At 52.6% G+C, this 25,904-nt stretch overlaps 12 protein-coding genes and 1 non-coding gene across 13 annotated transcripts; 7 read left to right on the top strand and 6 right to left on the bottom strand.

Moving 5' to 3' along the window:
• Positions 1–171: 171 nt before the first annotated feature.
• Positions 172–444, top strand: BU25DRAFT_455040 (uncharacterized protein; the record flags this gene model as incomplete). The annotated part of the gene is made up of 2 exons (XM_033709919.1): positions 172–218; positions 270–444. 2 exons carry the CDS (start codon positions 172–174, stop codon positions 442–444), a joined length of 222 nt encoding a protein of 73 aa, XP_033565792.1.
• Positions 445–1,348: 904 nt separating this feature from the next.
• On the top strand, positions 1,349–1,432 carry BU25DRAFT_t30. The gene has a single exon. It is a non-coding gene; the product is annotated as a tRNA-Val (tRNA).
• Positions 1,433–2,647: 1,215 nt separating this feature from the next.
• Positions 2,648–6,660, bottom strand: BU25DRAFT_488177 (uncharacterized protein; the record flags this gene model as incomplete). Its single annotated transcript, XM_033711327.1, has 2 exons — positions 2,648–3,501; positions 3,552–6,660. The coding sequence occupies 2 exons, from the start codon at positions 6,658–6,660 to the stop codon at positions 2,648–2,650; spliced, it is 3,963 nt and encodes a 1,320-aa protein (XP_033565791.1).
• Positions 6,661–8,203: 1,543 nt separating this feature from the next.
• On the bottom strand, positions 8,204–8,918 carry BU25DRAFT_191866 (uncharacterized protein). The gene has a single exon (XM_033701009.1). It carries the CDS (start codon positions 8,774–8,776, stop codon positions 8,357–8,359), a length of 420 nt encoding a protein of 139 aa, XP_033565790.1. The 5' UTR covers positions 8,777–8,918; the 3' UTR covers positions 8,204–8,356.
• A 143-nt stretch (positions 8,919–9,061) lies between these two features.
• BU25DRAFT_479215 (uncharacterized protein) lies at positions 9,062–10,946 on the top strand (the record flags this gene model as incomplete). Its single annotated transcript, XM_033711017.1, has 2 exons — positions 9,062–9,655; positions 9,824–10,946. 2 exons carry the CDS (start codon positions 9,062–9,064, stop codon positions 10,541–10,543), a joined length of 1,314 nt encoding a protein of 437 aa, XP_033565789.1. The 3' UTR covers positions 10,544–10,946.
• BU25DRAFT_407244 (uncharacterized protein) lies at positions 10,537–12,486 on the bottom strand. Its single transcript, XM_033705486.1, has one exon. The coding sequence runs from the start codon at positions 12,257–12,259 to the stop codon at positions 11,021–11,023; it is 1,239 nt and encodes a 412-aa protein (XP_033565788.1). The 5' UTR covers positions 12,260–12,486; the 3' UTR covers positions 10,537–11,020.
• Positions 12,487–13,017: 531 nt separating this feature from the next.
• On the top strand, positions 13,018–14,798 carry BU25DRAFT_332230 (SHMT-domain-containing protein; the record flags this gene model as incomplete). The annotated part of the gene is made up of 5 exons (XM_033702429.1): positions 13,018–13,149; positions 13,202–13,258; positions 13,320–13,413; positions 13,464–13,601; positions 13,654–14,798. 5 exons carry the CDS (start codon positions 13,018–13,020, stop codon positions 14,796–14,798), a joined length of 1,566 nt encoding a protein of 521 aa, XP_033565787.1.
• Positions 14,799–15,238: 440 nt separating this feature from the next.
• BU25DRAFT_455035 (uncharacterized protein) lies at positions 15,239–16,027 on the top strand (the record flags this gene model as incomplete). The annotated part of the gene is made up of 1 exon (XM_033709918.1): positions 15,239–16,027. The coding sequence occupies one exon, from the start codon at positions 15,239–15,241 to the stop codon at positions 16,025–16,027; it is 789 nt and encodes a 262-aa protein (XP_033565786.1).
• Positions 16,028–18,720: 2,693 nt separating this feature from the next.
• On the bottom strand, positions 18,721–19,908 carry BU25DRAFT_445700 (leucine carboxyl methyltransferase; the record flags this gene model as incomplete). Its single annotated transcript, XM_033709450.1, has 2 exons — positions 18,721–19,603; positions 19,650–19,908. 2 exons carry the CDS (start codon positions 19,906–19,908, stop codon positions 18,771–18,773), a joined length of 1,092 nt encoding a protein of 363 aa, XP_033565785.1. The 3' UTR covers positions 18,721–18,770.
• Positions 19,909–20,114: 206 nt separating this feature from the next.
• Positions 20,115–21,309, top strand: BU25DRAFT_360021 (RPB5 subunit of DNA-directed RNA polymerase). The gene is made up of 3 exons (XM_033703661.1): positions 20,115–20,238; positions 20,294–20,376; positions 20,430–21,309. Exons 1-3 carry the CDS (start codon positions 20,155–20,157, stop codon positions 20,968–20,970), a joined length of 708 nt encoding a protein of 235 aa, XP_033565784.1. The 5' UTR covers positions 20,115–20,154; the 3' UTR covers positions 20,971–21,309.
• Positions 21,019–21,488, bottom strand: BU25DRAFT_191822 (uncharacterized protein). The gene has a single exon (XM_033701008.1). It carries the CDS (start codon positions 21,385–21,387, stop codon positions 21,067–21,069), a length of 321 nt encoding a protein of 106 aa, XP_033565783.1. The 5' UTR covers positions 21,388–21,488; the 3' UTR covers positions 21,019–21,066.
• Positions 21,489–21,701: 213 nt separating this feature from the next.
• On the bottom strand, positions 21,702–23,598 carry BU25DRAFT_385016 (4-coumarate-CoA ligase 2; the record flags this gene model as incomplete). The annotated part of the gene is made up of 3 exons (XM_033704352.1): positions 21,702–21,922; positions 21,981–23,509; positions 23,562–23,598. The coding sequence occupies 3 exons, from the start codon at positions 23,596–23,598 to the stop codon at positions 21,806–21,808; spliced, it is 1,683 nt and encodes a 560-aa protein (XP_033565782.1). The 3' UTR covers positions 21,702–21,805.
• Positions 23,599–23,916: 318 nt separating this feature from the next.
• Positions 23,917–24,879, top strand: BU25DRAFT_385013 (uncharacterized protein; the record flags this gene model as incomplete). The annotated part of the gene is made up of 1 exon (XM_033704351.1): positions 23,917–24,879. The coding sequence occupies exon 1, from the start codon at positions 23,926–23,928 to the stop codon at positions 24,877–24,879; it is 954 nt and encodes a 317-aa protein (XP_033565781.1). The 5' UTR covers positions 23,917–23,925.
• Positions 24,880–25,904: the final 1,025 nt, after the last annotated feature.

Raw genomic sequence — 25,904 nt, 5'->3', positions numbered from 1 at the left:
GGGGCAGTGCAAAGATGAGATGGATGGAAACTGGAAACTTGCGGCGAGCACTGAAGTTTGGTAAGTAGCCGAGCTGAGAAAGATTGTGCAAAAATGGGGCGGTTCCTCTTTCCTTTACAGAACGATAGCGTCATGTGCCAAGCATCACGATTTGGCTCGAGACAAATCAGCATGTCCCAAACCAATGCCCCTAAGCTTTCAAGTTCCTTCTACGATGAGTACGCCTCATAATTCACTGGCTTGATGCAGAGGCTAACGAATACCTCCAGGCTTCTGACTACAGGTGCCTTCTCCGATATCGAGCTCGATCTTGGTGAAGACGAAATTGTCAAGGCTCACTCCACCAGCTTGATGCCAAAATCCACGTGGTTCGCAGAGCAGTATCCAGGAAAGAAGCGCCTCAAGTTGAAGACTCCGTCAGACAGGATAATGGAGCATTTCTGATTCCATAAGTTTGACGCAGAAGTACGTCGACGGGGTCTCAACGCCATGATCAACTTCTGTTACACTGGGTCATATAGACCTTTCGAGGTTGGAAAACTGCCGGGACAGATGTATGAGAGCTACCTCCTGCTCAGTACCTTTGTGCACCTCCTTGCTCGAGAGTACGGCATTGACAGCCTCATCAGATATACGATCGAGGGGATAAAGAGCACTCTCCTACCATGCCTCACAATGCCCTCGGACATGAGCGGCCGCAGATCAGCGCAAATACCATCGCACTTGTTTCCGCCACCTCTCGAGTCAAGCCAATTACCCGAATAGGTCATTGCTCACCACAACCACATCATAATGCCAGCGCGCCTCGCATCATGAAAACTTGATAGACGGTCTAAACGCTGCAGACAAAACTCTATTGGGAAAACGCTGAAATGGAGCGTTCGACACTTTCTCATTATGTTGCTCAACTGAGTAGTTTGAGTGAGAGTCTACAAGCGCGTGGATCCGGAGGATGAGGATGGGCTGTGTGGGGCGTAAGCAGTCGACTGAAAGTCGACTATGCAGCGTCGCGCAGCGACGCGACCCATTGGACTAAAGACCTTCAGTGAACTGACAGGTGTTGGACTGACGTGATAACCAAGTGCAGCATCGAACCATCTGATGGTTGTGTTTCTCACGAGGTGATGTGGGTCAAGGACGGAGGTGCTGAGAAAAACTCGATGTGGGGCTAAGTGGCATCGCGGACTTGTTCTCGGCCATTGTCTCAAAACGAAAAGACTGCAAGATACGACTTTCATATCCTTAAAAGGAGTGGGAAAGCCTCAAGAATTAACTGAAATATATCAGTAGTTATGTTATACTATATATATGGTAAATTTTTCCACAGTATCATAACAACCAATCATATGGTTCGATGGTGTAGTTGGTTATCACGTCAGTCTAACATCTGTTAGTCCACTGAAGGTCTCCAGTTCAAGTCTGGGTCGAATCATCTTTTTGCGCCTATGTATGGCTAAGAAAGACTCACCCTTCTGCAGATCTTTTTGCCCGATATCGCACGGCAACGTTAATGATACACCATGGCATTGGTTCATAGTTGTGCAAAGTGATAAGAAGTTGTGGTGGTCCAATGTTCTTTTGCACCACATCTCATAGGTCTTCAATCATCGACGCACCATTCCGAATTTCTTCAATGCACCCTTTGAAAGAGTGAATGGGCTCCGGTATGCAGTATTGCCCTTTCCAACGCTAAGCACGAGTTCTGCTGTCGATCGCTGTCCTTCCCGCGAAGAGGCCGGCAAGATTGAAGGCTCAGCTTGCATGAAAACATCCCTCAGCTTCTATGTAGAGGGCAACTATCAGCGCACCATTGCTTCGACCGGTTGTCCTCAAAACCTAACGCCGATAAAAAAACAACGTCAACTGAGCTTGAGATTCGCAGTGATCCTGGGCTGGAACTTCTTGAAACGCCACTTCAAGAGCTTTTCCTCGGTTACGTTTCACTAGTTCTGTAATCCGTGCCATTGACTCTCTTGAAGACCGAGAAAGAGCTTGAATTGTCAGTGAACCAGGTCCACAGACGCACTTCATTGCCACATCAGTCTCATAGCTCACTGGGGACCTTCAGTGCAAAGGTCCCATCGCAATTGCGTGTGAAAGTAATCTTGAGAGGTGTCGCAGTTGCTCACGCTAAAAAAAATATAGCAGCAACATCTGAAAAGGTGTTTGATGTAATAGTTCATTGGTGTAAATTGTATTGTACTGAAGTAGCTATTCACTGGAAAGCCACCTTCACCACCTGAAAGCGGTCATCGACCAAACATCTGGGTATCAAAATGGTCTGAGGGTAATCAAGACCGAACAAGAATGAAACATTATGTATGTGGCGGTATGAGCGGATAATGGTATCTTCGCGCGTGACACTGTCGCTTCTAGGCCTGTGATTGAGCCCCTGAGATAATGAAATAATGAGATATGAGAATAAATGGCGCTCAGAATGGCGTGCTGGAAATAATATTTCAAGCATGATGCATCTTGCAATATAGCATATGCACGTTAGAACGTTGCTAAATGATCCTTCTGTAGTGACAAAGGAGATATAGTGATGACGTGCCGAGCAGTTGGAAGGAAAACAACAACAGAGTCACCGAGGCGCCATTCAACTGTATCGCATGTTGCGTCGTGTCATGATCAACGTGTTAGTTGACTAGAAGCCACGGAAAGGATCGTTGTCGATATCGTCGTACAGGCCTGCTGCTCGCATAGGTCGCTCGCGTGCACTATCGCTCCATTGGCTGCTGCGGCGATGGCGAGCTCCCCTGGGCTTTGCATAGAGTCCCTGACGTTGAGCCGGATCACCTAGAGCATTGTCGATGAAAGCTTCCATGCGAACAGTGCTCATAGCATCAAAGAATTGATTGCGAGTTGATGTGCTGGCCTCAGACGTGCGGCTGCTCACAACACCATTGGTGGGGTTGTAGACCGACGAGGGCACTGAAGGTGGTTGCATGGATGAGTACATGTCGGACGATCCGTTGGAGTAGACCGAAGGTATTTGTTGATGCGAGAAGCTACGGAAGGGAACGCTGTGCGGTGGTGCGCCCGGACCCGTTGAGCTTCTCTTGCGCCCATGGGCTGGGCCACGTGGAATGGAAGGCGGGCTGGCAGACTCCGCTATCGGCCTTTCATACCCAGCAAGCGATGGCAGACTCGGCATGGGCTCGTTCTGTGCCGCGTACCGCTGCATAACTGGGTTCACCTTGCCCTTTGCAAGACGCACAGAGTCCTGAACGCGGGAGCGGCGAAGCGTGGCACCTCCGGAACGCTGTGGTAGGTCTTCCACTGGTGGTGGTTGAGGCATGGCTCCCAGGTCAGGCATGGGTGCGCTCGAGTGAGCCAAGAAGGAAAGCGCGGTCAGCCATAGGTAATGGCGCTCTCGCGATATGGTTGTGAACTTCAGAGCACGTGCAGGTGTCAAGATCAAGATCGATCGGTTGAAGAGCGTTTCGTTTCTGGGGGCTGGGCTATTGTCGGCGACGTCGAGAACAGACTGAATGGTGACTAGATGTTGTCAGCGGTTGTTTCTGTTCGTGTCTATTTTAGATACTTACGTTTGCGACCGCTCTTGCCCATCAAAGCGGAACCTGAAGTCGGCTGCTTACTGCTCCAAAGGATGGCTCGCTCGTACGGCGAGATCCACACCCAGCGCCTGTGACGTACACCACCACTGGACAGTGAAGCTTCTTCAGCTGCGCGATCCACAGAGGTCTCAGGTCCGCCGAATGCTTTCCTCTTGCGTACGTACTTCCACATGAACTCACCAATCATTGAGGCCGCAATAGCATCAACAACACTAGCTTGTGAGTTGGAACTGGCGACCGACTGATTGGCTGTGTATGCAGTGTTGGTAGACAGTTGGTGACGATGACCGAAGCCACTGGCACTCATGATGTCACTTGGCAGGGGAGGAATCGAATCGGTATCAGGAATGCTGGGTGTTGCGGGCATAGTGGGGGACCTGCTTCGAGAACGCCCAGTTCTGGATACTGGAGCTGCAGAGCGTACCTTCCGCAGACTGTCCTTCCTTTGATGCTTAGTCGCATGCATACGACGACTAGCGTAGGTGCTGCCATTTCCGGGTGTTGGACTTGCGGACCCTTCACTCTTGCTCTGAGGCTTATTGCGTGAGCTTGAACGCATGGGTACCGGGAATGGCGGCTTGATATGAGTGTCGGAACCAAGGCTGCTCATACTTGGTTTCATATGTGCTGATGTGCCAGATTGGATCATGGCTGACCGTCGAATACTAGGTTGGCGGCCCAAAGAGTTACGTTTCGTAATTCTTGCTGCTTTCTCGAGAGATGCACGCTCAGAGCCAATACGATGGGATGGAAGGGACTCCTCAGAAATCCTGGACGTCGGTGCTGGTTCCTTGTCCTCTGGCACAGGGGTAGGTGGATTCACTGGCCGGCCGCTCTTAGCGTTGCGTGATGACAGCATCGGTGCCACGTATGGCTGACTTCGGTATTCGTCGTCGCTCGCGTCGGCATCATCCTCTTCATCGGAGGAAGGACCATCAAATCCAGCAAACAGACTGCTGGTCCGGAAAGGTCTGTTAAGGATATCGGTTTGCTGGTTGCGGGACAAGGGGCCATTGTCGTTGTTCCCAGGATAGCGATTCTCCACTTTGCTATCTGCGGCATTCTCTAGCAATGCCATCAGGCCCTGGCGGGCTGTTGGCTTCGTAGAAGGCTGCTCAGTATCACTACTGGCCGGGTGATGCGAATCTTTCCTAGTACCGCTGCTGATTGACAGCCGCTCCTGTTTGGGTTCTGGAGTACCAGGCTTCGAAGATATAGCTGAAGGCAAAAGATGAGGAGGTAGCTTGACAGGACGCTTGTCAACCCGAATCGGTTCTGTCTGCATGCCGTACGATCGCATTGGTGCAACGAGGTCACCTGTTGTCTGGGTTGCAGTCGTCCTGGTCCCTGGCGGTAGCCTGGCGTCTTTCGGGGAAGAAGGAACCGAGTCTGGTGCGTGGATGGCAATTGACGGTATGGAAATCGGTGTTGGTGGGCCGGTTCGTTTGATCTCTGGCGAGGGCTGTTCGGGCTCCTCGACCAGTTCTGTCTGTGTTGATGAGGACACCAATTCAGGCTTGAACACAGGTGACACGGGTGTTGCAGGCAATTCAGCGGTCGGGATGTTGATCTTCGGTGTTAGTGGAGGACTAGGTGGCTGCTCGACTGTTTGCACAGTACTGGAAGTCATAGCACATGGTGTTGGGCTGGCGTTTCTTGAGTGGCTAGGAGAGTCTAGCAGCAGTGAAGTGCGCTTCCTGCGCTGATTCGCCTGACTCTGATTTGCGTCCACCTCAGTACGAGTCGGCGAGCTGTCCACAGGCTTGGACTGCACTGGAATCTCATCGACTGTCTGTGACGAAGCTTCGGCCATACTAGGTAGCACAGGCGATGCTGGCGGTGAGGGTTGAATGCCTGTGTCCACATAGATCGGTCTCGTCGGCGGAAAGACCAAAGTGATGTCTCTGGGCGTTATTGTGACTGCGGACGGAGTCGTTCCACATGACGACTTAGAAGGCTCATGCTCTTCAGTAGTTGCAGGGGTGTCCTTGTTCAATTGTTGAACATCACTGCTCAGCCCTAAGATACGCTTCGCTTTCTCGTCAGGATACATCGATTGTCGCGACTCGAGGACTCTTCTTGCGCGCATCTCATGTTCGGGGAAGTCATCAGAGTCGAGTTCCAACTCGTCTAGGTCTTCTTCTTCCTCGTCGAAGATGAGCTCGTCCGCAAGGCTAAGGCCATTTCCTCGACCCTGGCCCTCGTTGCTCAGCAAGGACATTCGGTAGTTTCGGCCAATGCTCCTGTAACTGCTGTTGCTGAGGTTTCTTGAGTGCCGCCCAATCCGAGTTGAAGAGCGCCTATGCGGCGACGAGCGCACACTAGCCGTATCGCTTTCGGCACCGGCGCCGGTGTCCTTTGCATCCTCGCCTTCGCTCTCGATATTAGCATCTTCACGAGCGGCTTCGTGGGCGGCCAGCTCATCCAGGAGAAGCTTCAGACGTGCTTCTGATATGTGCACTTTGCGCTCCAGTGTTCGTTTCTCACCGGCCCAGACTTCCTTCTCGCGTGCCCACATGTCATGAACACGAGTCGAGTCATCATCCTGGCTGCGTGATCTCTTTTCGGCCACTCCCAGTTTCGACTTAAGATCTGCATTAACATCTTTCAACTTATCGCGTTCGCCCGCGATCTCTTCCAGCGCTGCAAGCATCTCGTTCTCGAAATGCTGGAGTTGGCGTTTTGCGGCGCGACTGTCTTTGGCGGTCGACGAAAGCTGTTTCACCAGCGAGTCATTTTCCGTCCGTGCAGCATGAAGGTTTGTCTCTACATCCTCGATAAACTTGTGCTTTGAATCCAGTTCCCGTCGTAGGTTTAGAATTTCAGACACCAAATTTGCGTGCAGTGTCGGCGTGAAGCGGCGTGGATCAAGTATCGAAATAGTTTCGTTGTTGGCGGTATCGTCTTCTGTTTCGGGATAGGGATTCGGTGGGAGCGGAGGTGGCGAGCTAGCGACCTCACTTGCTGGTGTTCCGTATCTCGAGTTTCGTCGAGAAGACATGTACGGTGTGCCAGCTGGAGACGGCAAGGGCTGGCTGGTGATGAAAGCCTCATGATCGGAGAAGTAGTCGGTAGTCATTGTGAAGATACGCACTGAAAACTATGATCTTTCCAGAAGGTAATGTTGTTCCGTTCAGAACCACAGTTAAGTGGCGCTGGTGAATGTCGACTCAATACATTCCTGTCTTCATCGGCTTCCAAACAGCAATGACGTTTTGGCCTCGAAGATCGACAAAAGTGTTCATCAATACTGTGCAAGTGGTTTACGTATCAATATTCGATCGATGATACGTGATCTGTAGCATGGGTTAGTGACATGTAATGGCAATGAATTGTATGTATAGATGTCCCGGACGTAAAGAGCAAGAGTCGAGACATTGCATATGTCGTACCGCGTAGGCGCTCAAAAGTACGAGTTAATCGTCTCAGGGTCCTTTTGCTTGTGTAGCAAAGACGACAAACTTACTATAGTGTTGATGGTAGGCGCGCAAGAAGCAATGGAAGGAGAGCTAGGTGATGACGCAGATCAAAATGCTTTTGAGAAAGAAACGAAGGAGATATCTAAACGATAAAGGATAGAAAGGATGGGACCCTAGTGTGTCGTCACTGCACGGAGCGTAGAGAGGAAGAAGAGGTGAAGAACGAGGTGCGAACTGGGCATATTTGCGGATCGCCCGCCGTGCAGTAACTTTCGTCTTCGGAACTCAGGCACAACTCCGCACGTTCCTCTGGGGAGGCGGGACCTCCAGAAACAGCGAATGAAGTCAATGTGCCCCTACTGTGCCTTGCTCGAATTGTCTTGCAGGCCGAGTCCATGCTTATGCATTGTGAGCACAAGCTTCCCTGCATGAAGCTGCGTCAGGGGTTAGCCGTAAGAGATGGACCCCATTGGTTCACATTGCTCCACTTCGAAATATTCAACACGCTTCATTGGCCACACATTTCAACGTTTGCGCCCCGCGAGCCCGGTCAAGTTAGCGACAGAAAGAAATGATCTGACAGGGGGGTCGAGGGCATTGAATTCACACCAGCAACTTCCCATCCGGCAACGGCGCACGAAGGAGTGTGATGGCGCGTGACGATGCACGTTGTGATCGAGCAACGGCTGGGTGCCCAAGGTTCTGACAGGTGTCGAGTAGCACAGCAATCTGCAGAACTGCGCCGCATCGAAAGCGACCCTATGAATGACTTGGTCGACACTTTCGCTGTCATCAAGCCGTGATGAGTTGTGATCCGAAGTTTCAGAGTTCAGCCTCTCACACTGCGCCGCAAGCGAACCCGTCACGGAAAGCCACGGGCAGACGGCGTGAGCGTTTGCGGTTCAAGCGATGCATCTTGAGCTGCCGTCGCGCGATACCGTTGGCTCTAGCGTGCGATTCGATCTTCGGTCTCAACTCTATTTCGAGGTTATTGCTCTGGACCGATTGCAGAAGCCTGCAATCTGGAAACGAGCATCGAGTGCCCAAATGATCTTCTTTTTGGGCATTTATGGGGTGTGAAGCATTGGGAGGATGCTCATGACATCGGACCGGCAAAGAGGTCTGAGTAGCGCCTGTGCTCGCTCGGCGCCGCAAAGGAGTGGACGCGATATGAAACTCGAGATCAGCTACGACAATTTCCTGATGTGAACTGGCCGGAAATCTGAGCATCAGCATCGGTCTCGTCAAGGACCAATTGCGCCAAGATGCGGCCATGCCTGCGAGATACAGGAGGTCAGATCAAGTTCAAGTCGGCGTCTAACATTGGGGGCGGGATACTCCGAGGACCTTGACGACTCAGCTATCGGCAATAAACCATTTCTTGAAAGTGGTTGCAGGGAGAGTCGATGGGAAATGGCATGGCGTGTTCTCAAAACGCGTAAACAACGCGACCAAAGTATATCCACCATCAGTTGCCCTTGCAATGTCGGACTCTTCTCCAAGCACCTCCGCGAAACTCTGTTGATCACACAACCGCGAGGTGATCATCAAAATGGGTGACAGAGGTCGCATCGATGGAAAACAAAGGCCCTGGAACGGGCACCTGCAGGCGCAAGAGCACATGCATGAATTCCGAACCCCTGCTGACCGGTGTGTCGACTGCCAGTGACGAATCTGGATAAGCCCTTCGAGATCGACAGGCGATTCGTGTCCTCTGCGACGGATAGAAAGAGAGTTGCGTAACGACACAACGCGGCGCAGGAATTGTCTGTCCATGGCCTGAGGTTCGGAAGAGGAGGGTCTAACTGCCTGGCATTCCCATGTCCACAATGCTAGTCAAGTTACCCCCCGGTTTTGACTTTTGTTCAATGACCTTGCCAATTTGTCGTGCAAGGAAAGCCGGGAAGATGAGCGCCAGCGTGAGGCGGACAGGGTCTGCGGGACCCCACCACTGCTGTGACTAAGCGAACATTCACAAAATTTCCAAGTGCACATCACCAGCGGCAGTGCAGCTCGTGATTAACACCATCAAGAGTACTTACAGCAAACTTATCAGACAAAATGGCACAGCAAACGAGCGGGAATGCCACACCGGATCTGCCGCCGGCCATGGCCGAGATCAAGTCGCAGAGCGTCGATGAAGTGTTGGCGGAGATGAATCGAATGCCGTTGTTCATGACCACTCTCGACGAGACCGACGGCGAAGGTGGTGAGAACATGATGCTGGAGGCGTTGAAGGCGATCGCGTACGAAGGTACAAGGTATGAGATCGCAGAGAATTTTCGACAGCAGGGCAACGAATGCGCCAAAGCAAAGCAATGGGCAGACGCAAAAGAGTTCTACGACAAGGCGATAGCCGCGCTTAAGGGACCGCAGAGCAAGCCAGACCCAGAAGCGGATGCGAAAGGCGGCAAGGTTATCGAGGTCGAGCTTGACGAGGAAGAGGAGGCAAAAAAAGAGAAAGTTGTCGAGGAAGCATGCTATGTTAACAGAGCGCTGTGCAACCTGGAAAAGAGTAAGTTGCCAACTTTTGATATTTCGCTTCGAACGTTGTTTGTCCCAAAGGGCAAGAGCACGGAGATCTGCCCTTGCAACGACACTGCAGCAACACCAGAAGAGGCAAATGTCCAGTTACCAAGTCCCGTTTCTGGACATGTATGTACGAAAGAGAAGCAAGCGAGGAGACAAGGCATTGATGCAGCTATTGTCGCAATCCAATTCAATACAATGAACATATGCACTCATCAATTTCTTCGCTTGCTCTCTTGCTCTACCACTCGTTTAACACAGATGCATGAGTACACACTGACATAACCTTCAGAGAACTACCGCTCATGCATAAACGACTGCGCCTCAACCCTCCGCATTAACCCCTCTAATGTCAAAGCCTACTATCGCTCCGGCACCGCCTGTCTCGCCCTTGACAAGCTCCCCGAAGCAAAAGACGCCTGCGAATTCGGCCTGAAGCTCGACCCCAGCAACGCGCCCCTCAAAGCCCTCGCAGAAAAGATCCAAAAACGCACCGACTACATCGCCAAGGTCGAGACAGACCGGATCGCAAGGGAGGAGAAGGCAGCATCAGAGCGCGCGACATTGGATCTGGCCCTCAAAGCGCGCAATGTCACCGTAAGAAGTACTGGCGATGAGGCACCAGATCTTGAGGATGCAAAGATCCAGCTCTCTAACCCCCTCGACCCGTCCTCCCCGCTCTCCTTCCCTGTTCTCCTCTTGTACCCCGCACACTCGCAGTCCGACTTCATCAAAGCCTTCAACGAGCACCAGACGCTGCCAGAGCATCTGGACTACATCTTCCCGCTGCCCTGGGACGAGGAGAACGAGTACACGGTTGACGGCGTGGAGGCGTACATGGAGACAGTGGCGGGCGGGCTGATCAAGGTGGGCAAGAAGATGGCATTGCACAAGGTGTTGGGAAGTGGGAAGGTAGTTGTGAGTGATGGGTTGGTGCGGATGAGTGTGGTGCCGAAGGCGAAAAGTGCAGCCTGGATTGAAGAATTCAAGAAGAGGAGAGGTACTGCGGGCTAAGTGGACGTAGATGGCTGAAAGTCTTGTTCCGATGCTAAAGGAATGAGGAAAGGACTATCGCGAATCATAATGAACGAGCAACAGAATTGCTACATATGCACGATAAGGAGATGCTTTTGATTGTGATGTATGTGTCATATGCAGGATATGCCGGAAGGGGTATCTGATGCTAGGCCTTCGCCCATTGTAAAACGCCATAGAGGATTGATCGGGTTACACCGTATCATGCTCACCCCGGAACTCCAGATCTCGATAACGACCTTGATTGACTCCCGAACCCAAACTCGAGCAGAAGGGGAGCATGCCGTACAGTCTGGTCATGAAATATAAGGTCGCAACAAGATGATTATTGATAACAGCATTTGTCGACATGGACTTTGGCGTATACAGGATAAAGTCATGCAGCAGATGTGAATTGTCCATGGAGTAGAAGTTGACAGAGTCTGGCTGAGATGAGCGGCCTTGTGGAGGAAGACACTACTCTGTGTCATAAAGCTTCTTCTTGCGGACCATCTGCTCGGTAAGATCGTGCCAGACACTGTAACGGATCTTGTGCTCAAAGTAGTAGCTCCTTGGTTGAGCCCACTTCTCCAGCTCGTCCGTCTTGATCTGCTCTAGGTAGCCCAGGAACTTGACGTCAGACCTCTGAAGATTTCGCCGACCCATGAAAGCCAGTGACAGCTTGCGCAATTTGGCGTGTCGCAAGATGCGCAGAACGTTGATCAAAATGTCATCTGTCATGTACCGGCGGTCCTCGTTCGAGTGTGCGTGCGGTGTATCAGAAGGTCGAGCGTCATTGAAGACAATCTTGAGGTCTCGCAGATACTGGATGTTCTCTGGACCGATCATCTTGAGGAACTGGAGGGCATCCTGATAACCAATCTCCTTGGGTTCATGCTCGTAAAAGGTACCGCGAGTGCTCTCGTGCCTCTCGAAAGCAAAGGTGTTCTCGCCATACAGAATCGAGCAGCCTTCGTTGTGCACCAGCTTGCATGTGCTCAGGAACTGGCCTGACTGACATAGGTCGCCGCTTCCCCAGGGCTTACAGGCCGGTATCTGGAAGGTCTTGTCGCGTACGAAGGCGTATCGATATACCTTGTTTCGCAACTCTGGAGGCAAGTCGGTAAAGCCCTTTCGACGTTGATGGACTGCTCCTGCCTGTGACTCTGAAGCATCTGATCTGCTCTTCTTTGACTGGCGCATACCGTGGACCGTGGCTTCATCGTCCAACTTCAGGATGGCGGGATCTAGCTTAACGAAAAGTGGGCCATGGTATCCCAATGGTACATCGAATCGTAGGGTAACAGGCGGCTTCTTTGGAGTGCGGCGGTGGAACGCTCCACCTGTCTCATCGTCTGTCAATTCGTCCAGCTGCTGGTTGTATATGATAGGGTCGAGGCGTGGAGATGGCGGGGATGGACTTCGCTTGCGCTTGCACTTCGTCTTGTTAGCACGGCCGCGAGGCGTGCCGATGTCGTCTTCCTCTTCGCTCTCGTCATTGGAGGTATACGGTATGAAATCTTCTTCTTCGAGGATTCTGGAATCGACATATCCTTCAACGGGCTTCATCTTCCCAGCGCTTCGACGTACGGGTCGACCGGTCTGCTTATTATACTGGGTAATCTTGGATGGACTGCCAACCTCAGGACTGCTTTCCTGTCGTGTAGAGATCGGTGGTGGAGAAGAGGTCGACTTTTTGGGCGTGCTGGAAGCCATATTTGGGGGGTGCTGTCCGTTTGACGCGTGTAGCGGTGTAGTGGACGCGTGATTGGTGTTGACTGGTCAGGCAACGCTCAGGCTGAGGTTGTTGACGCGGTGGAGGTCAACAAGAAAGTGGCAGGCACGCGTGATGGCAGTAAACAGAAAAGTAGTGTCGCGTGTTCGTGCCTGCCTTGGTGAAGCTGTTGTTGGCTTGGCAAGCGTTGTCACTGCAGGAAGGCGTGGTGACGGACAGAGAGATGAAAGATGAGATGAATCAATTGGACTGCTACCTACATACAAACGGCAAGAGTACCTCAGTAACACAAGGCCACCTACATGAAATGGCTGGCGAGTCACCGCTACTCTCACCGTCAACATTGCCGACGGAACCTTGCATTGGTATTGCCAAATGCAGCGCACAACTAATTCCATTCATAAGGTCTCTCGTCTGCTCTTGGGTGGTGATGCCCGCAGCGTCTCAGCAGCACCCGCGTCAACCAGCTTGCGCCAGCCAAGCGAGAATGAAGCTGTCTTGAAAGCATTTAATCACGAGGTTTTAGTTGTAAAGAGCAGGAGAGAGACGCGAGACTGGGAAAGTTTTGACCACCGGCCGACGGAAAATCTGTCCACCGGGATGGATCCCGCGCCACCAATTGCCGCCGGTTGCCGCCTCATCGTCCTGTTGCCTCTTGCGGATATCGAGTCCAGTATCGCGTTGGGGTTTCTTTAAAGCTCGCGGTGCGCCTTCAATTCCCGGTATACACCTTGCAGCAATGGCATCCCTCAGATCTGTATGCAGAGCGCCTCTGAGCCAGCTCGCTCGCCGCACAGCTGCCACAAACCACCCAAGAATAGTGCAGCGACAATGGCGGGAATACGCAACCTCACTAGAGGCACAGCAGAAGGTACTTGATCTGATAGAGATATAGAATGAGCAATTGATTGACAATTCCTCAGGTGCTCTCCCAGGACCTTGAGGACGCCGACCCGACTGTCTACAACATCATCGAGCAGGTACGACTCACGCCACCAAGCTCCAGTATGCGATTGAAGCTTACCCGCGGTCGTCTTGTAGGAGAAGAAGCGTCAGAAGCACTTCATTAACTTGATTCCTTCCGAGAACTTCACATCGCAAGCTGTTCTCGAGGCTCTCGGCAGTGTTATGCAGAGTATGTGTCACGCATCACGCGCAACCAACGAAGCTCACATCATCACGTAGACAAGTACTCGGAAGGGTACCCGGGCCAGCGATACTACGGAGGCAACGAGTACATCGACCAGGCAGAGCGCCTTTGCCAGGAGCGTGCGCTCAAGGCCTTCAATCTCAGCCCCGAGGAATGGGGTGTCAACGTCCAGCGTGAGTTGTCTTGGAGTGTAAACACGTCTGTAGCTGACTAGCATCCGCTCAGCTCTTTCTGGCTCTCCCGCCAACCTCTACGCCTATTCCGCCGTTATGAACGTCCATGACCGCATTCTCGCTCTCGATCTCCCCCACGGCGGCCACTTGTCGCACGGTTACCAGATCCCCGGCAAGAAGATCTCCGCTATCTCCAAGTACTTCGAGACCCTTCCATACAGGCTGGACGAGAAGACCGGAATTATCGACTACGAGAAGATGGCCGAGCTGGCACACCTCTACCGCCCCAAGGTCATTGTAGCTGGTACATCGGCGTACAGCCGCTTGATTGAGTACGAGCGCATGCGCAAACTTGCGGATGAAGTCGGCGCATATCTCCTCTCTGATATGGCTCACATCTCAGGTCCCGTCGCCGCCGGTGTCATGCCCTCGCCCTTCCCCCACTCCGATATCGTCACAACAACCACCCACAAGTCTTTGCGTGGCCCTCGAGGTGCTATGATCTTCTTCCGCAAAGGCGTGAGACGCGTCGACAAGAAGGGCAACAAGGAGATGTACGATCTCGAGGGACCGATCAACTCGTCTGTTTTCCCTGGTCACCAGGGAGGACCCCACAATCACACTATCACAGCTCTGGCTGTAGCCCTTCAACAAGCGCAGAGCAAAGAGTTCAAGGAATATCAGCAGGCAGTCCTTGATAACGCTCAAGCTTTCGCCAAGCGCCTCGGTGACAGCAAGGAGAACGGCGGTCTGGGCTACAACCTTGTCAGCGGTGGCACCGACAACCACCTTGTGCTCATTGACTTGAAGGACCGCGGTGTTGATGGCGCGCGAGTTGAGCGCGTTCTCGAGCTTGTCGGTGTTGCATCGAACAAGAACACTGTTCCTGGTGACAAGTCTGCCCTCAAGCCCGGCGGTCTGCGCATGGGCACACCTGCCATGACTACTCGTGGTTTCCAGCCTGAGGACTTCAAGCGTGTCGCTGATGTTGTCCACCGCGCTGTTGGTATCACACAAAAGCTGGACAACGATGCGAAGAAGAAGGCTGAGGAGACTGGCCGTAAGAACCCCGGAAGCGTCGCAGCATTCAAGGAATACGTTGGCGAGGGCGACGACATCACGGATATTCTTGAGCTGAGGAAAGAGGTTGAGGATTGGACAGGCACTTTCGCGTTGCCCTGGGACAGGGATAACTGAACACTAATGTGCAAGAGAAATGAATTACGCTGCGCTGATTTGAATCAAAATAGCACTCCACATAGCAGATTCTGGAGTTTGGCGATACCACTTGGTTTGTACATAGAACGTTTCATTACTATTCTACGTCTGCTAGGCATAATAGCAGATTGTGCACATTTCAAATCTTCACGTTCACCTACGCGCTTTTCGCAGTCACCTTCACTCCTTCCCCAATTACGCCGGTCCGCAACTTCCAAAACCAACGACACTAAGTTGCTGCCCTGAAGCCCTCCTGCCTCATGTCGAACGTCTGCCTTCTCCATTCCTTTCGCAATTGCAAAAGCTTCAACAATTACCACTCTCGTTATCAGTAAAGGTAGCTGTTTCACGCCTTCCCACACTCGTCCCTACAAAGCCAACGCGTTACACGCTCGCTTCGAATGGCACCAGCACCCGCAATGCTGGGTCACACACTCGCTTGTTACTTGATTTGCGCTGTCGTCGCAGAAGCGCTGCCTCAAAGCTTCGTCCTGGACAAGGGCACCATCGAAGGCGCCGTCCTTGAACCACCTCCACCAGAACCACTGCTCAATACCAGCAGCGAAACTCTCAGCTCGGCTACCACCTCTCGAACAACATTACTCACCTCACTTACGTCCACGCCTGTACATACAGCGGCGGCTGACTCGACCGTCACCACCGCCTTAAACGGCACGACAAGCGCCACCTGCCTTCCAACCACGACAGTTGTGATCACCCTGCCAAACCCTACACCCCGCCCAACCACTGCCTCAGGGCGCAGCGACGACGAAGACACCTTGACCGATGACGAGCAAGATGCTGCCGCAACACCATTCGACACCGCCGCCCCCGAGCCCATCTCCAAATGGCCACACTGGTTCACAGCCGCAACATTCACACTCGTGTTCTACGACATCCTCACTCTGGGCATCTTCCTCTGGCTATGGATATTCGGATACTTATGGTGGTTTCGCCCGGGCGATAGCCGAGGCAGTGGCAGGGAGAGAGTATGGCAGCGAAGAGGCGTCGTGAGTGAGGGAACGGAAATGGCGAGGATGGATATGGGGAGGATGGACAGGTTTGGAGGAGACCGGTTTGGGCGGTATGAGAGGACGAGCGAGTGGGTGAGGACTGGACGCGGGTATGGGAGGGTAAGGAGTGGGAGCTGGGAGAGTATGAGGGAGGCGGAGTTGGAGGGAGAGATGAGGAGGTTAGGTATGATCTGATGTTAGTGAACTGCGATTGTGTCCGTGAGGAAATGACATGGAGAGAATGAGTAGGGGGGGGGGGGGGTGAAGGTTAAAGGACATGTCGTATCTTGGTATATTGCATCGTAAGTCTGAGCAGGCATATATGCACTTCACCTTCATAGACCTCACTCGAAGCCGTCCAAGCGTTCTGTAACGCCCGACTCTGCTATATCGACATCCACATCAGCCTACAGCTTCATAGTCATCTCCGCCCCCGGCCCCCTCTCCCAAAACTCCAACGTCAACGCCGCCAGAAAACATGGAATCTCCTTCCTCCCCTCCACCCAATAAACGATCTGATCCCGAATCTCGCCCGCAAACACACTCTGCTCTCCACCCGAAACCTTCATCGTCCCGTTCTCCCCATCAAACACAATACTATTCTCGTCCTCGTCGTCCGCCGGCTTAAACATACTCGTCACCTTAACTCGTCCGTTGGGCATGAAATCCAGTTTCCAGCCCAAGATGGAAGCAACGGCTTCCCGGAACTCGAGGGATTTGGCGGCCCAGATTTGTTTGAGGCGTGTTTGTTTCTTTTCAGACGAGGCGAGCGAGTGCCGCAATTCTTCCATCTCGTCCTGCGCAGCTTCGAAAGTAGAGAACGGTACGGTTTTGGGCGGGGTTTGAGCTCTCTCGAGCTGGGCGAGGAGCTGGGCGTTTGCGTCGCGCAGAGTACGGACGGTGGAGAGCTTAAGCGCTTCGGCGTCGGCGGTGGGGTTGCTTCTCAATTCAAGGACGCGGGTGCGGGAGGATTCTTTGAGTTTCTTGAGTTGCGAGTGTTGCGCTTTGTATTCTGTTTCGATGAGCTTCATTTTCTTCTGCAAGGCGCCCAGGTCGTCGGTCAGTTGGCGGTTTTTGCGGCGTAGTTCGCCGACGCGCTCGTCGTTTTCGTCGGTCTCGAGGGGGCGCTTTTGTCCTGTGGTGGGTGTGGGTGTGAGTTTTTCGATGCTGTTGAATTCTTTTTGGAGGGTGTCGAGTTCTTTGCGGTGTTCGTCGACGAGGGCTTCGAGTTCTTGAATTCGTTGCGACTTTGCTGCGTCGTAGGAGTCGGATTGCATTTCGCGTTCTTCGTCGTCGAAAGCTTTGACTTGGGCGCGCAGGAATTCGACCTCTTTTGTTACCAATGCCTTTTGACGTTCGAGCCTGGCACGAGCTTGTGCCTCCTTTGCGTTGGGCGCGCTATTCGTCGTCACAGAGCTCTTCAGTTGCTGGATCTCAGCTTGCAATTTGGCCTTCTCATCCTCCAACGCTTGAATATTGGCCTCCTTGACAGTGAGCTCGGGCTTGATCTCGCCCAGCTTGTTCAGAAGATCCGTCTTGTCTATCCGCTCCTGGATAAAAGCCCGCGCAAGATCTGCAGGCGTCTCGAATTGTAGCTCGCCATCTTCGTTGCCCTCAGACTCAAGATACGATGTCCACGAGTCACGCTCTTCCTCGAGGACTTGCTTCCTCATCTCGGCCTCGCCTAGTTGTCTTTGCAGATCGTCCATCATACGCAGCTTCGTCTGGAGTGATCTCTTCTCCTCTTCAACAACCTCAATGGCTTTGTGCTGCTTGCGAAAGTTCCTGAGTTCCGCATTCTGCTCTCTCGTCAAAGCCTCTAGCTTCTGGATGTGCGCAACCTGGTCCGAGAGCTCCCTTTTGATGATGGTCAAGGTCTCAGCGTCTCCTGTAATAGCCTTTAGTCGCAGCACCTCTGCCTCGAGCTGTCCGACCTCCTCTTCCCTCTCTCCCAGCTTCTTCTGCGCCGCCTGCAGCGCATTGACTTTCGACACCAAGTCCGTTTGTATGTCCTCCACACTGTCTTTCAGCCGTTGGTGCTCTGTCTGCAGGTTGTTATACTTGTGATCGTTCTGCCGCTGTGATGTCGCTAGGTCTTCCTTGGCCTCGTCATAGTCCTCTTGTAATGACTGGGCCTTCTCCTGGCTTTGCCGCAGCCGTCTCTCAAGGTCTCGTCGTTCATTCTCGGCCCGTGTTCGCACCTCAGACAGCTCCTTAGAGAGCGCCTCGTGTTTCTTCGCTGTCTGAGCATTCGCTGCTTCTGCCTGCTGTGCTTTGCGAAAGTCGGCTTCGGCGCGACTTTGTGTATCTCTGATTTCCTGGTCGAGCTCCAGCTTGAGCATCGCTTTCTCTTGTTTTGCAGTCTCAAGCTCGTATCGTAGTGTGTTCAGCTGCGCGCGCAGATCTTCGTTGACGGGGTTGTCAGGAACGACAGTGTGCGGCGCATTTGGTGCCGTCGAGGCGCGCATGGTGGTACGAAAGGTCTGTCGCAGAGGCTCGGGCGGCGGCGGCGACTCCTCAACCCCAGTGAAGAGGTTGAAGCTCGGTTGGTTGGCCCTGCCGAATGCCATTTTGTTGCTGTCTTTGTTGTTTGTTGACTCGTCGCAAAGCAGATAAAGCGGCCAGATCGTGTAAACCGCTGGGCAGAGGTCGATGTAAGTTTACGACATGTCTCGAGCACAGCAGGCGGCCAGGGCAGGGTGTGCTGCCGGGGTTAATTCTTGTTTGCAGTGAAGTTGGTGATTGTTGATCGTGAAAGGGCAGGCACGATGCGAACGGCAAGTGGGCCCTTAGCGCGCCCCGGGTCGAGCTGTCTCTTGTCGCGGGTGCACGTGTCACACTCCATCTTCTTCGTCTTCTTCGCTAGAGTTCAAGTTAGGTTGTTTGTGAGTAAACTTGTTATTCGCTATGGTACAGTGCGTCTGGGCTTGATGCCAATCTACGCCTGCTCTTGAACAGCAGCCCAAGCCTTTGAAAATATATCGCTCTCTCCATCTCTCCAACCCCAGGCAAAACAGTAATGTTTGAGTAAGAGCTCTAGTTCCTCTAGCTCATCTAGCATCTCCAGACTACCGACACGCTCCTTCTCGTCCTCGCTTATCCAATGCTTCCAAATGAAGTTCGTGTCTGCCGCTTTCGCGCCGTCCTTGAAGCCGTACCCGCTCAATCGTGCACGCTGATCGCCAAGCTCCGGGTATGAGGTGAGCGTAGGGAGGTGTATGTTTCGAGTTTGTAGATTCGAGATCATGGTCCTGCCAAAGGCATCCCGTGGTAGTATTGGTTCGTAGAGTATGATGGACGCGGGTGTGGTAGGTTCGAGGTAGTGTGTGGTAAAGGTCGATATGATAGACTGGACTGTCTGAGGTTGTAGGTACACGAGACACATCTCTGAGAGTATTAAGGTGGGTATAGTAGGGTCGAGGTTGGGCAGCTCTGGCAGCGGCGCATCGTCTGAAGGGGTAGCCAAGGAGCGCAGGTCGAGCGCATGTATGTTGTATGTCGCTGAATGGTATGAACTCGATGTCCTGGGTATCTGAAGTAGTTTGCGATATAGCACTGGTGCTCTCTGTATGCATGCGATCTTGGGTAAAGTATTGGTTGGGAAGTCGATCTCGTGGTAGATTAGACGGGCGTCAGGGTAGGCGTCGAGGAGGCGAAAGAATCGTGTGTCAGTGCCAGCACCGAGCGACACTATCTGTTTCGCAGAGGAAGGATATGTGAGGAGGAACTTGGTGACGAGTATGTCGATTGCGGAGGTGCGGACATAGGAGCCTGCGTTGGTTAGCGATGCAAGCAAGGTAAAATCCACGTGATATACCTCTGTTTAGTAATGGAAGTCTCCTCGTCGAGGGTTGTGTTGCAAAGAGCTTTGCATATGGATCATGCAGATAGCCCAGCTCTACACAGCTCACCCTGCTCCCCGCAGCGTCCTGATCAGTTCCTTTGACTGCATTGTCTCTGACTTCGTCGCTGGAGCTCCCAGGACCGCCTCTACCACGCCCTCGTCCTCTGAGTCCTCCTCCACGGCCGGATCCGAGGAGTGTTCTGAGGTCCGGTATTTGGTTTGAAGATGTCATGTTCGCCGGTTGATGGAGCTTCGAGAGCTTCCAATAGCGGGGCATCGGTCAGCGGAGGCTAGAGCGTTAACGGAAAAGCGCGAGCGGCGCGCCAAGCAATGTGGTCTCGCGGGCGGCCTTTGATCTTTTTCGCGTCTTGGATAGAGAGGCCTGTCCGAGCTGTCGCAGCTGCAACCACCCCGAACCTCTCATCCCCCCCCCCCCCCCCAAACCCCCCTTTCCCGTCAGAGAGCCGCCGCCGCCGCCATGTCCGACGAGAAGCAGCCGAGCGCGAACTTGATCCGCATGTGGAGGGTCTGGCGCACAACCAAGGAGATGATGAACGACCGAGTAGGATGCGCCGGCGCCTGCCCCAGCTACGAACAAGGGCGCTGACATGATCAAGGGCTACCAAGTTCTCGAGGACGACATGAACATGACACTGGATGAGTTCGCGAGTAGATACGGCCGCGCAGACGGCGAGCCCGAGTATGCGACCACGATATACAATCAATAGAGCGCTCATGCTAACATGATGGCAGCCGCTCGCGCCTCAACTTTTCCTGCCAGCCTGGCGAGGAGATGCTTACCAAATATACCATGCCGCCTACAAAGAAGGACCCCGAACCACGACCACAGATCGGCACCATATGGGTCGAGTTCAACAGCGACGAGAATGTCGGTCTGAAGCAGCTGCGCGACTACATGCAACACTTGGTTAATGGCGCCTTCTACTCCGGTATCATGGTCACCGTCAAGCCCATGACCGGCATGGCCATCCGTTTGCTGCGCGGCTCAGCCACCATGAGCGAGGGCCCCAAGGGCGGCGTCGAGGTCTTTGTCGAGCAAGATCTGCTGGTCAACATCACAAAGCACGAGTTGGTCCCCAAGCATGTTCTTCTTAGTGAAGAGGAGAAGCAACAGCTACTCAAGAGGTACCGTCTCAAGGCCACACAGCTCCCCAGGATTCAGTCTACAGATCCGGTCGCGAAGTACTTGGGGTTGAAGCGCGGTGCTGTCGTCAAGATCATAAGAAAGTCGGAAACTGCTGGTCGCTATGCCAGTTACCGATGGGTCATTTGAGGTGGCTGGAGAGATGGGCTATAGAGAGCACAAGACCAGGATCAGGAAACAACCACGCGATCGAAGATCAGTACTCACGGTTCCATCGCGCAGAGGTCATCCTGGAGGCCAGAGGCATTTAAATGGAGAGACAAGAGGGAGATTCATATTGCGAGGCGTTTGGCGAACGGGAAAGGCACCCTTGAGGATGATTGGCATTTGCAAAAAGCAAGACGGAGGTCCGAAACGACCCATGTCATATCTATGTATACCATTGAAAGCATTGCATTCACAGCAGACTTCAGAGTGGGCATCGACGGTGCAAGACCGACAGTGAATATTGGGCGATGAAAAAATAATGAAAGCAAGGCTTCCAGACAGAGTCGGCAGCAGCGTATGCTCTGACAGACACAGGTATTGCGTTTTGTCACCACTCATGGAGTTTGTTGTAGGGAGCAAAAAGAGAGGTCTTGCCCGGAATCGAACCGGGGTTGCCGGAAGATACTGAGGTGATCAGAATCCGGAGTGATAACCGCTACCTATTGAGGATTAGTTATCTGATGCGGATTAATGTGATCGGGTGCGCCTACACTACAAAACCAGTGGTGTTGTTTGATGGAAGCTGAACCAATGGGATAAAACTATATAGCAAATAAAAACATGAGGTTGCATTTGCTTTGGGTTTCATCGTAGTTCGGGGACGCAGAGGTGACGATGTGGGGTCACGTAAAGTTTTGCTACAGCCGAACCACCCCACCTCGACCACCAAATGTACAATGGCAGGACGGAAACGGGAAGTCTGGCGACCACCAAAAGCAAACTGAACCACTGGAGTCCTTCAGTGCACCAGCCGCATTTACAACTTTGCCTTCGCCTCGTCTTTGACTACCAGTCCAAACTTGCCAGCCTTCTCTTTGTCTCTCAACACCCTCCTCAAGATCTTACCAGAAGGCGACTTCGGGATTTCCTTAATCTAGTCAAACAATGTCAGCAGATGCATCACTCACAATCGCACATTTCAGCAGACTCACAAACTCAACCTGATTCAACCACTTATATCTAACCTTCTTTTCCTTCACATACGCAAGAATCTCCTTCCCCACCGCCACGCTCTCCTCAATATTCGGCTTAAGCGCAATATACGCCTTCGGCAACTCCCCGCTATACTCATCAGGCACGCTCATGACGGCAACATCCTCGACCTTCGGATGCCCCAGGAGCAGATCCTCCAGCTCGGCCGGCGCAACACCAATGCCCTTAACTTTGATGAGCTCCTTGATGCGGTCGCTGATGTGGATCATGTTCTCCTCATCGATGCTGCCCTGGTCGCCCGTGTGCAGGAAGCCATTTGCGTCGAAGGTTTCAGCTGTCGCTTTGGGGTTGTTGAGGTAGCCCATGACGACTTGTGGGCCGCGGGCGAGCACTTCGCCGTCTTCATTGAGCCCAGCTTCGGTGCCGTCCGGTTTGATGATTTTGACTTCGGTTGAGGCGACGATTGCGCCGCCGCTGTTGGCGTACTTGTAGGAGAACTTTTCTGGAGGATGGGCGGTGATGCAGGAGCAGGATTCTGTCATGCCGTAGCCTTGTTTGAAGCCTGTGTTCGGAAACTTCTTTTGCAAGAGCAGGATGATTTCCTCGGATAAGGGCGCGGCGCCCGATGAGAAGCGTGTTACGTGGCTGAGGTCGTACTTGTCGACGATGGAATCGCGGACGAGGCGAATGAGGATGGGTGGCACGAGGAGAAGTTCGCTGAGTTTGTATTCACAGATTGTGTTGAGCATGCCTTCCATGGTAAATTGAGGAAGCATGATTACCTCCGCGTTGAGGAGGATGGGTAGGTGCATTTGGTGAACTAAGCCAGTAATGTGGAACAAGGGTAGGACTGCCATGATCTTCTTCTGAGTTTCAGGGGTAATTTGCTGAATCTGGAGACATTGGGCGATAACGTTCTGGTGGGAGATCATGACGGCCTTGGGGAGTCCAGTGGTGCCGCTTGAGAATGAGAGGAAACCACATACATCCTTGTTCTTCTTGCCTACAGGGATCTTAAATGCTGGAGTCTGGCCGTTCTCGCCGTATGACTTTCCAATCCTAATGAGCTCCTGGACGGTAGTGTAACCTGGAAGCTCGCCTTCAAGCAGGAACACGTTAGATCGCGGCAGTCCAGCGGCTTTCGCACTTGCAGATGCAACCTCCATGCTGCCAGGCGTCGTAAGAAGGAACTTTGAATCCGCGGTCTTCAGCGCGAAGGTCATCTCTTCGACATTGTACGCTGGACTTGCACCACTGATTTTTGCACCAACACGTAGGCCTGCGAACATAGCGACTGGGTACCAAACGGTGTTTTGGCCGAAGAGCGACACTGTTTCGCCGGTCTTGAGACCATACTTCTTCACCAGCGCCGTAGCGATGTAGGTTGAATACTTTTTAACATCTGCCCAGTCGACACGCTCTTTTGTTACAGCATTCTGAAAGCCAGCAAGTTCATTTGGAGGGTACTTGTTCAGAGGCGAGTGTGAAGAATCGAACAACCAGTCCCAGTCTGTCAATTCGGTAGGTACTGTACTTAGTCAGTCCAGAGAATTCGAGATGGAATTTTTCAACACGCTTACAGTCGATCGGTGGCTGTCGTGACTTGAATACGACCATCTTGACAGATGACGAAGAGCTATATGATGTAGATGTGTTTAAATTCAACGATGCTGCGATGAAAGAGGCAATCACAAACCGAGCAATCAGGTCGAATTAACACCGGAGCTATTCAGCGCGTAGAGAATGAGTACAAAAACTTGCATGCTCACGATCAAATAATCCATGATGTTTCCTCGGCGCCACCAGTACGTCGGTTCGCGATGTTCGAGTCGGTTGTCGTGCGGGGATGGCGGGAGCTTGCAGGCGGACAGGCGGGGTTTAGAAGCTGCTCCCGAGAGCTACCCACTTCGGGACACCCTTGTATATCAACCACCATCACTCATCATGTCAGGAACATTGAAACACGATACGGAAACCAATATCACCTTGATTGGCACTGGAACTATTGGGCTTTCCTTCGCCGCCTTCCATCTCACCCACCTTGCGAGCCCATCGCAACTTACAATCTACGACACACGCTCAGATGCCGCTCAATATGTGCAAGAGAACCTGCCAAAGTTCTTCAAAGACCAGGACCAATCCTCTTCCCCATCTTTCTCTGACGTAAAGATCGCATCCTCGCTCCATGAAGCTGTTGAAAATGCCTCAATCATTCAAGAGTCAGGACCAGAAAACGCCTCCTTCAAACTGAACCTCTGGGCTGAAGTAGAAAAATACGCACCCAAAGACACTCTACTATGGAGCTCGACATCTGGCATCCCAGCTTCTCAGCAAATATGCAAGATGCAGGACACGAGTCGCGTGCTGGTAGTACATCCTTACAACCCGCCGCATATCATGCCACTCCTGGAGCTTGTACCCTCGCCAGAGACGTCGGAAGACGTCATCAAGCGGACACAAGAGTTTTGGCGCGCAAGGGGTCGGGTGCCTATTCATATCAAGAAAGAGTCAACTGGCTTTGTAGCAAACAGGCTAGCCTTCGCATTGCTCCGCGAAGCTGTCCATCTCGTTGACCAGGGTGTGGTGTCTGTAGAAGAATTGGACCAAATTGTCCAAACTTCAATGGGACCGAGATGGGCGGTCGCGGGACCATTCAAGAGCTATCATGCAGGCGGAGGTCCAGCAGGCCTTGAGGGGTTTTTCAAGAACATCGGCGGTACGGTGCAAGATTGCTGGGCGAATGCAGGGACGCCGAACGTAGGAGATGGGTGGGAGAAGAAGATATTCTGGGAAGCTAAAGAGGCATATGGTACGGTTGATGTTGCTGAGCGGGACAAAATCACAAGGAGATTGCTGCAGGTCTTGGAGGAAGAGAAGAAGATCACTGGAAATGCATAGCAAGATTAAGGCTTATCTTAAGTGGTTGAATCTAAATTTGACCATCCTATGCTCACCAACACCGTAAACTTCACATTCTCTGCTGCACGCGCCTCTTCATCATGAGCCTCCTTCTCTTCCTCTCACTCCTCAATCGTGCAGCCTCGCTCTTCACGACTCCTAACATGTTCGTCTGCTCGTCTGAGTCCTCATCCTCGCATGATATGTTGCTTGGAAGACAGCCCAAACTCCCCTTCCTGTGACTACACTTGCCACATACTCCAGTGTTACTTTGTCGGCGTCTCTTCATCCGGTTGGGACAGGAGAGCGGATCGAAGCCGTGCAGTTCGGCGTGACTGCAACGTGTGTGCCGGGTGCGGAGGGGGAAAGCACAGGTCTGGCATGACGAGAGGAGAATGTAGCACATCTGAGCGTTGAGGTAGTGCTTGACGAGATGCTCGACTGTACTGACGGGGCGGTAGAACGGGGCGGGAGTCGAATCAAAGGGGTCTCAGAAACGTCTACCGCTGACCTCTTCGTGGCGATCTCCACTACGTGGTATCGGTACGTAGGAATGACTAATGACGAATTGCCGATAGTAGAGGTAGGGTGTAATGCCCAGTACTTGTGTGTAGGTATTTAGTGTATCTGCGATGACAGCCTGGATTGCAGGAGCGAACTCTCCATGATTCACGGTTGTAATGTACGTGACGTTACGTTTGATGCGCAATCGTTTGCCAAAACGCAATTGTTAGTCGTTCGAACCATGTCTTTGACACGTGCCCATCTTTGAAGATGTTACATTTTGTTTTCGTTCTGCTTTGTGTTGGTGGCTTTGTGCGCGCGCTTTGTTTCACTTATTTAGTTGTTTGTCGGTTGGTGAACGCATGTCTTGCAAGCAAAGATATCTTGCTGCGAATAACGCAATTTCTTTTTCGGTCAGTGTAGGAGGAACCGGGCACAGGCAGGGTAGTAGCATGTTCTGAGTTGAGGAGAGGAAGTCGCGCACGATCTACGAGAACCGGCATCCTGAAATCAATCAGCCT

The sequence above is a fragment of the Macroventuria anomochaeta genome (genome assembly GCF_010093625.1).
Source record: "Macroventuria anomochaeta strain CBS 525.71 unplaced genomic scaffold BU25scaffold_4, whole genome shotgun sequence".
Classification (NCBI taxonomy): Eukaryota; Fungi; Ascomycota; class Dothideomycetes; order Pleosporales; family Didymellaceae; genus Macroventuria; species Macroventuria anomochaeta.
This window is presented reverse-complemented; position numbering and strand designations above follow the sequence as displayed.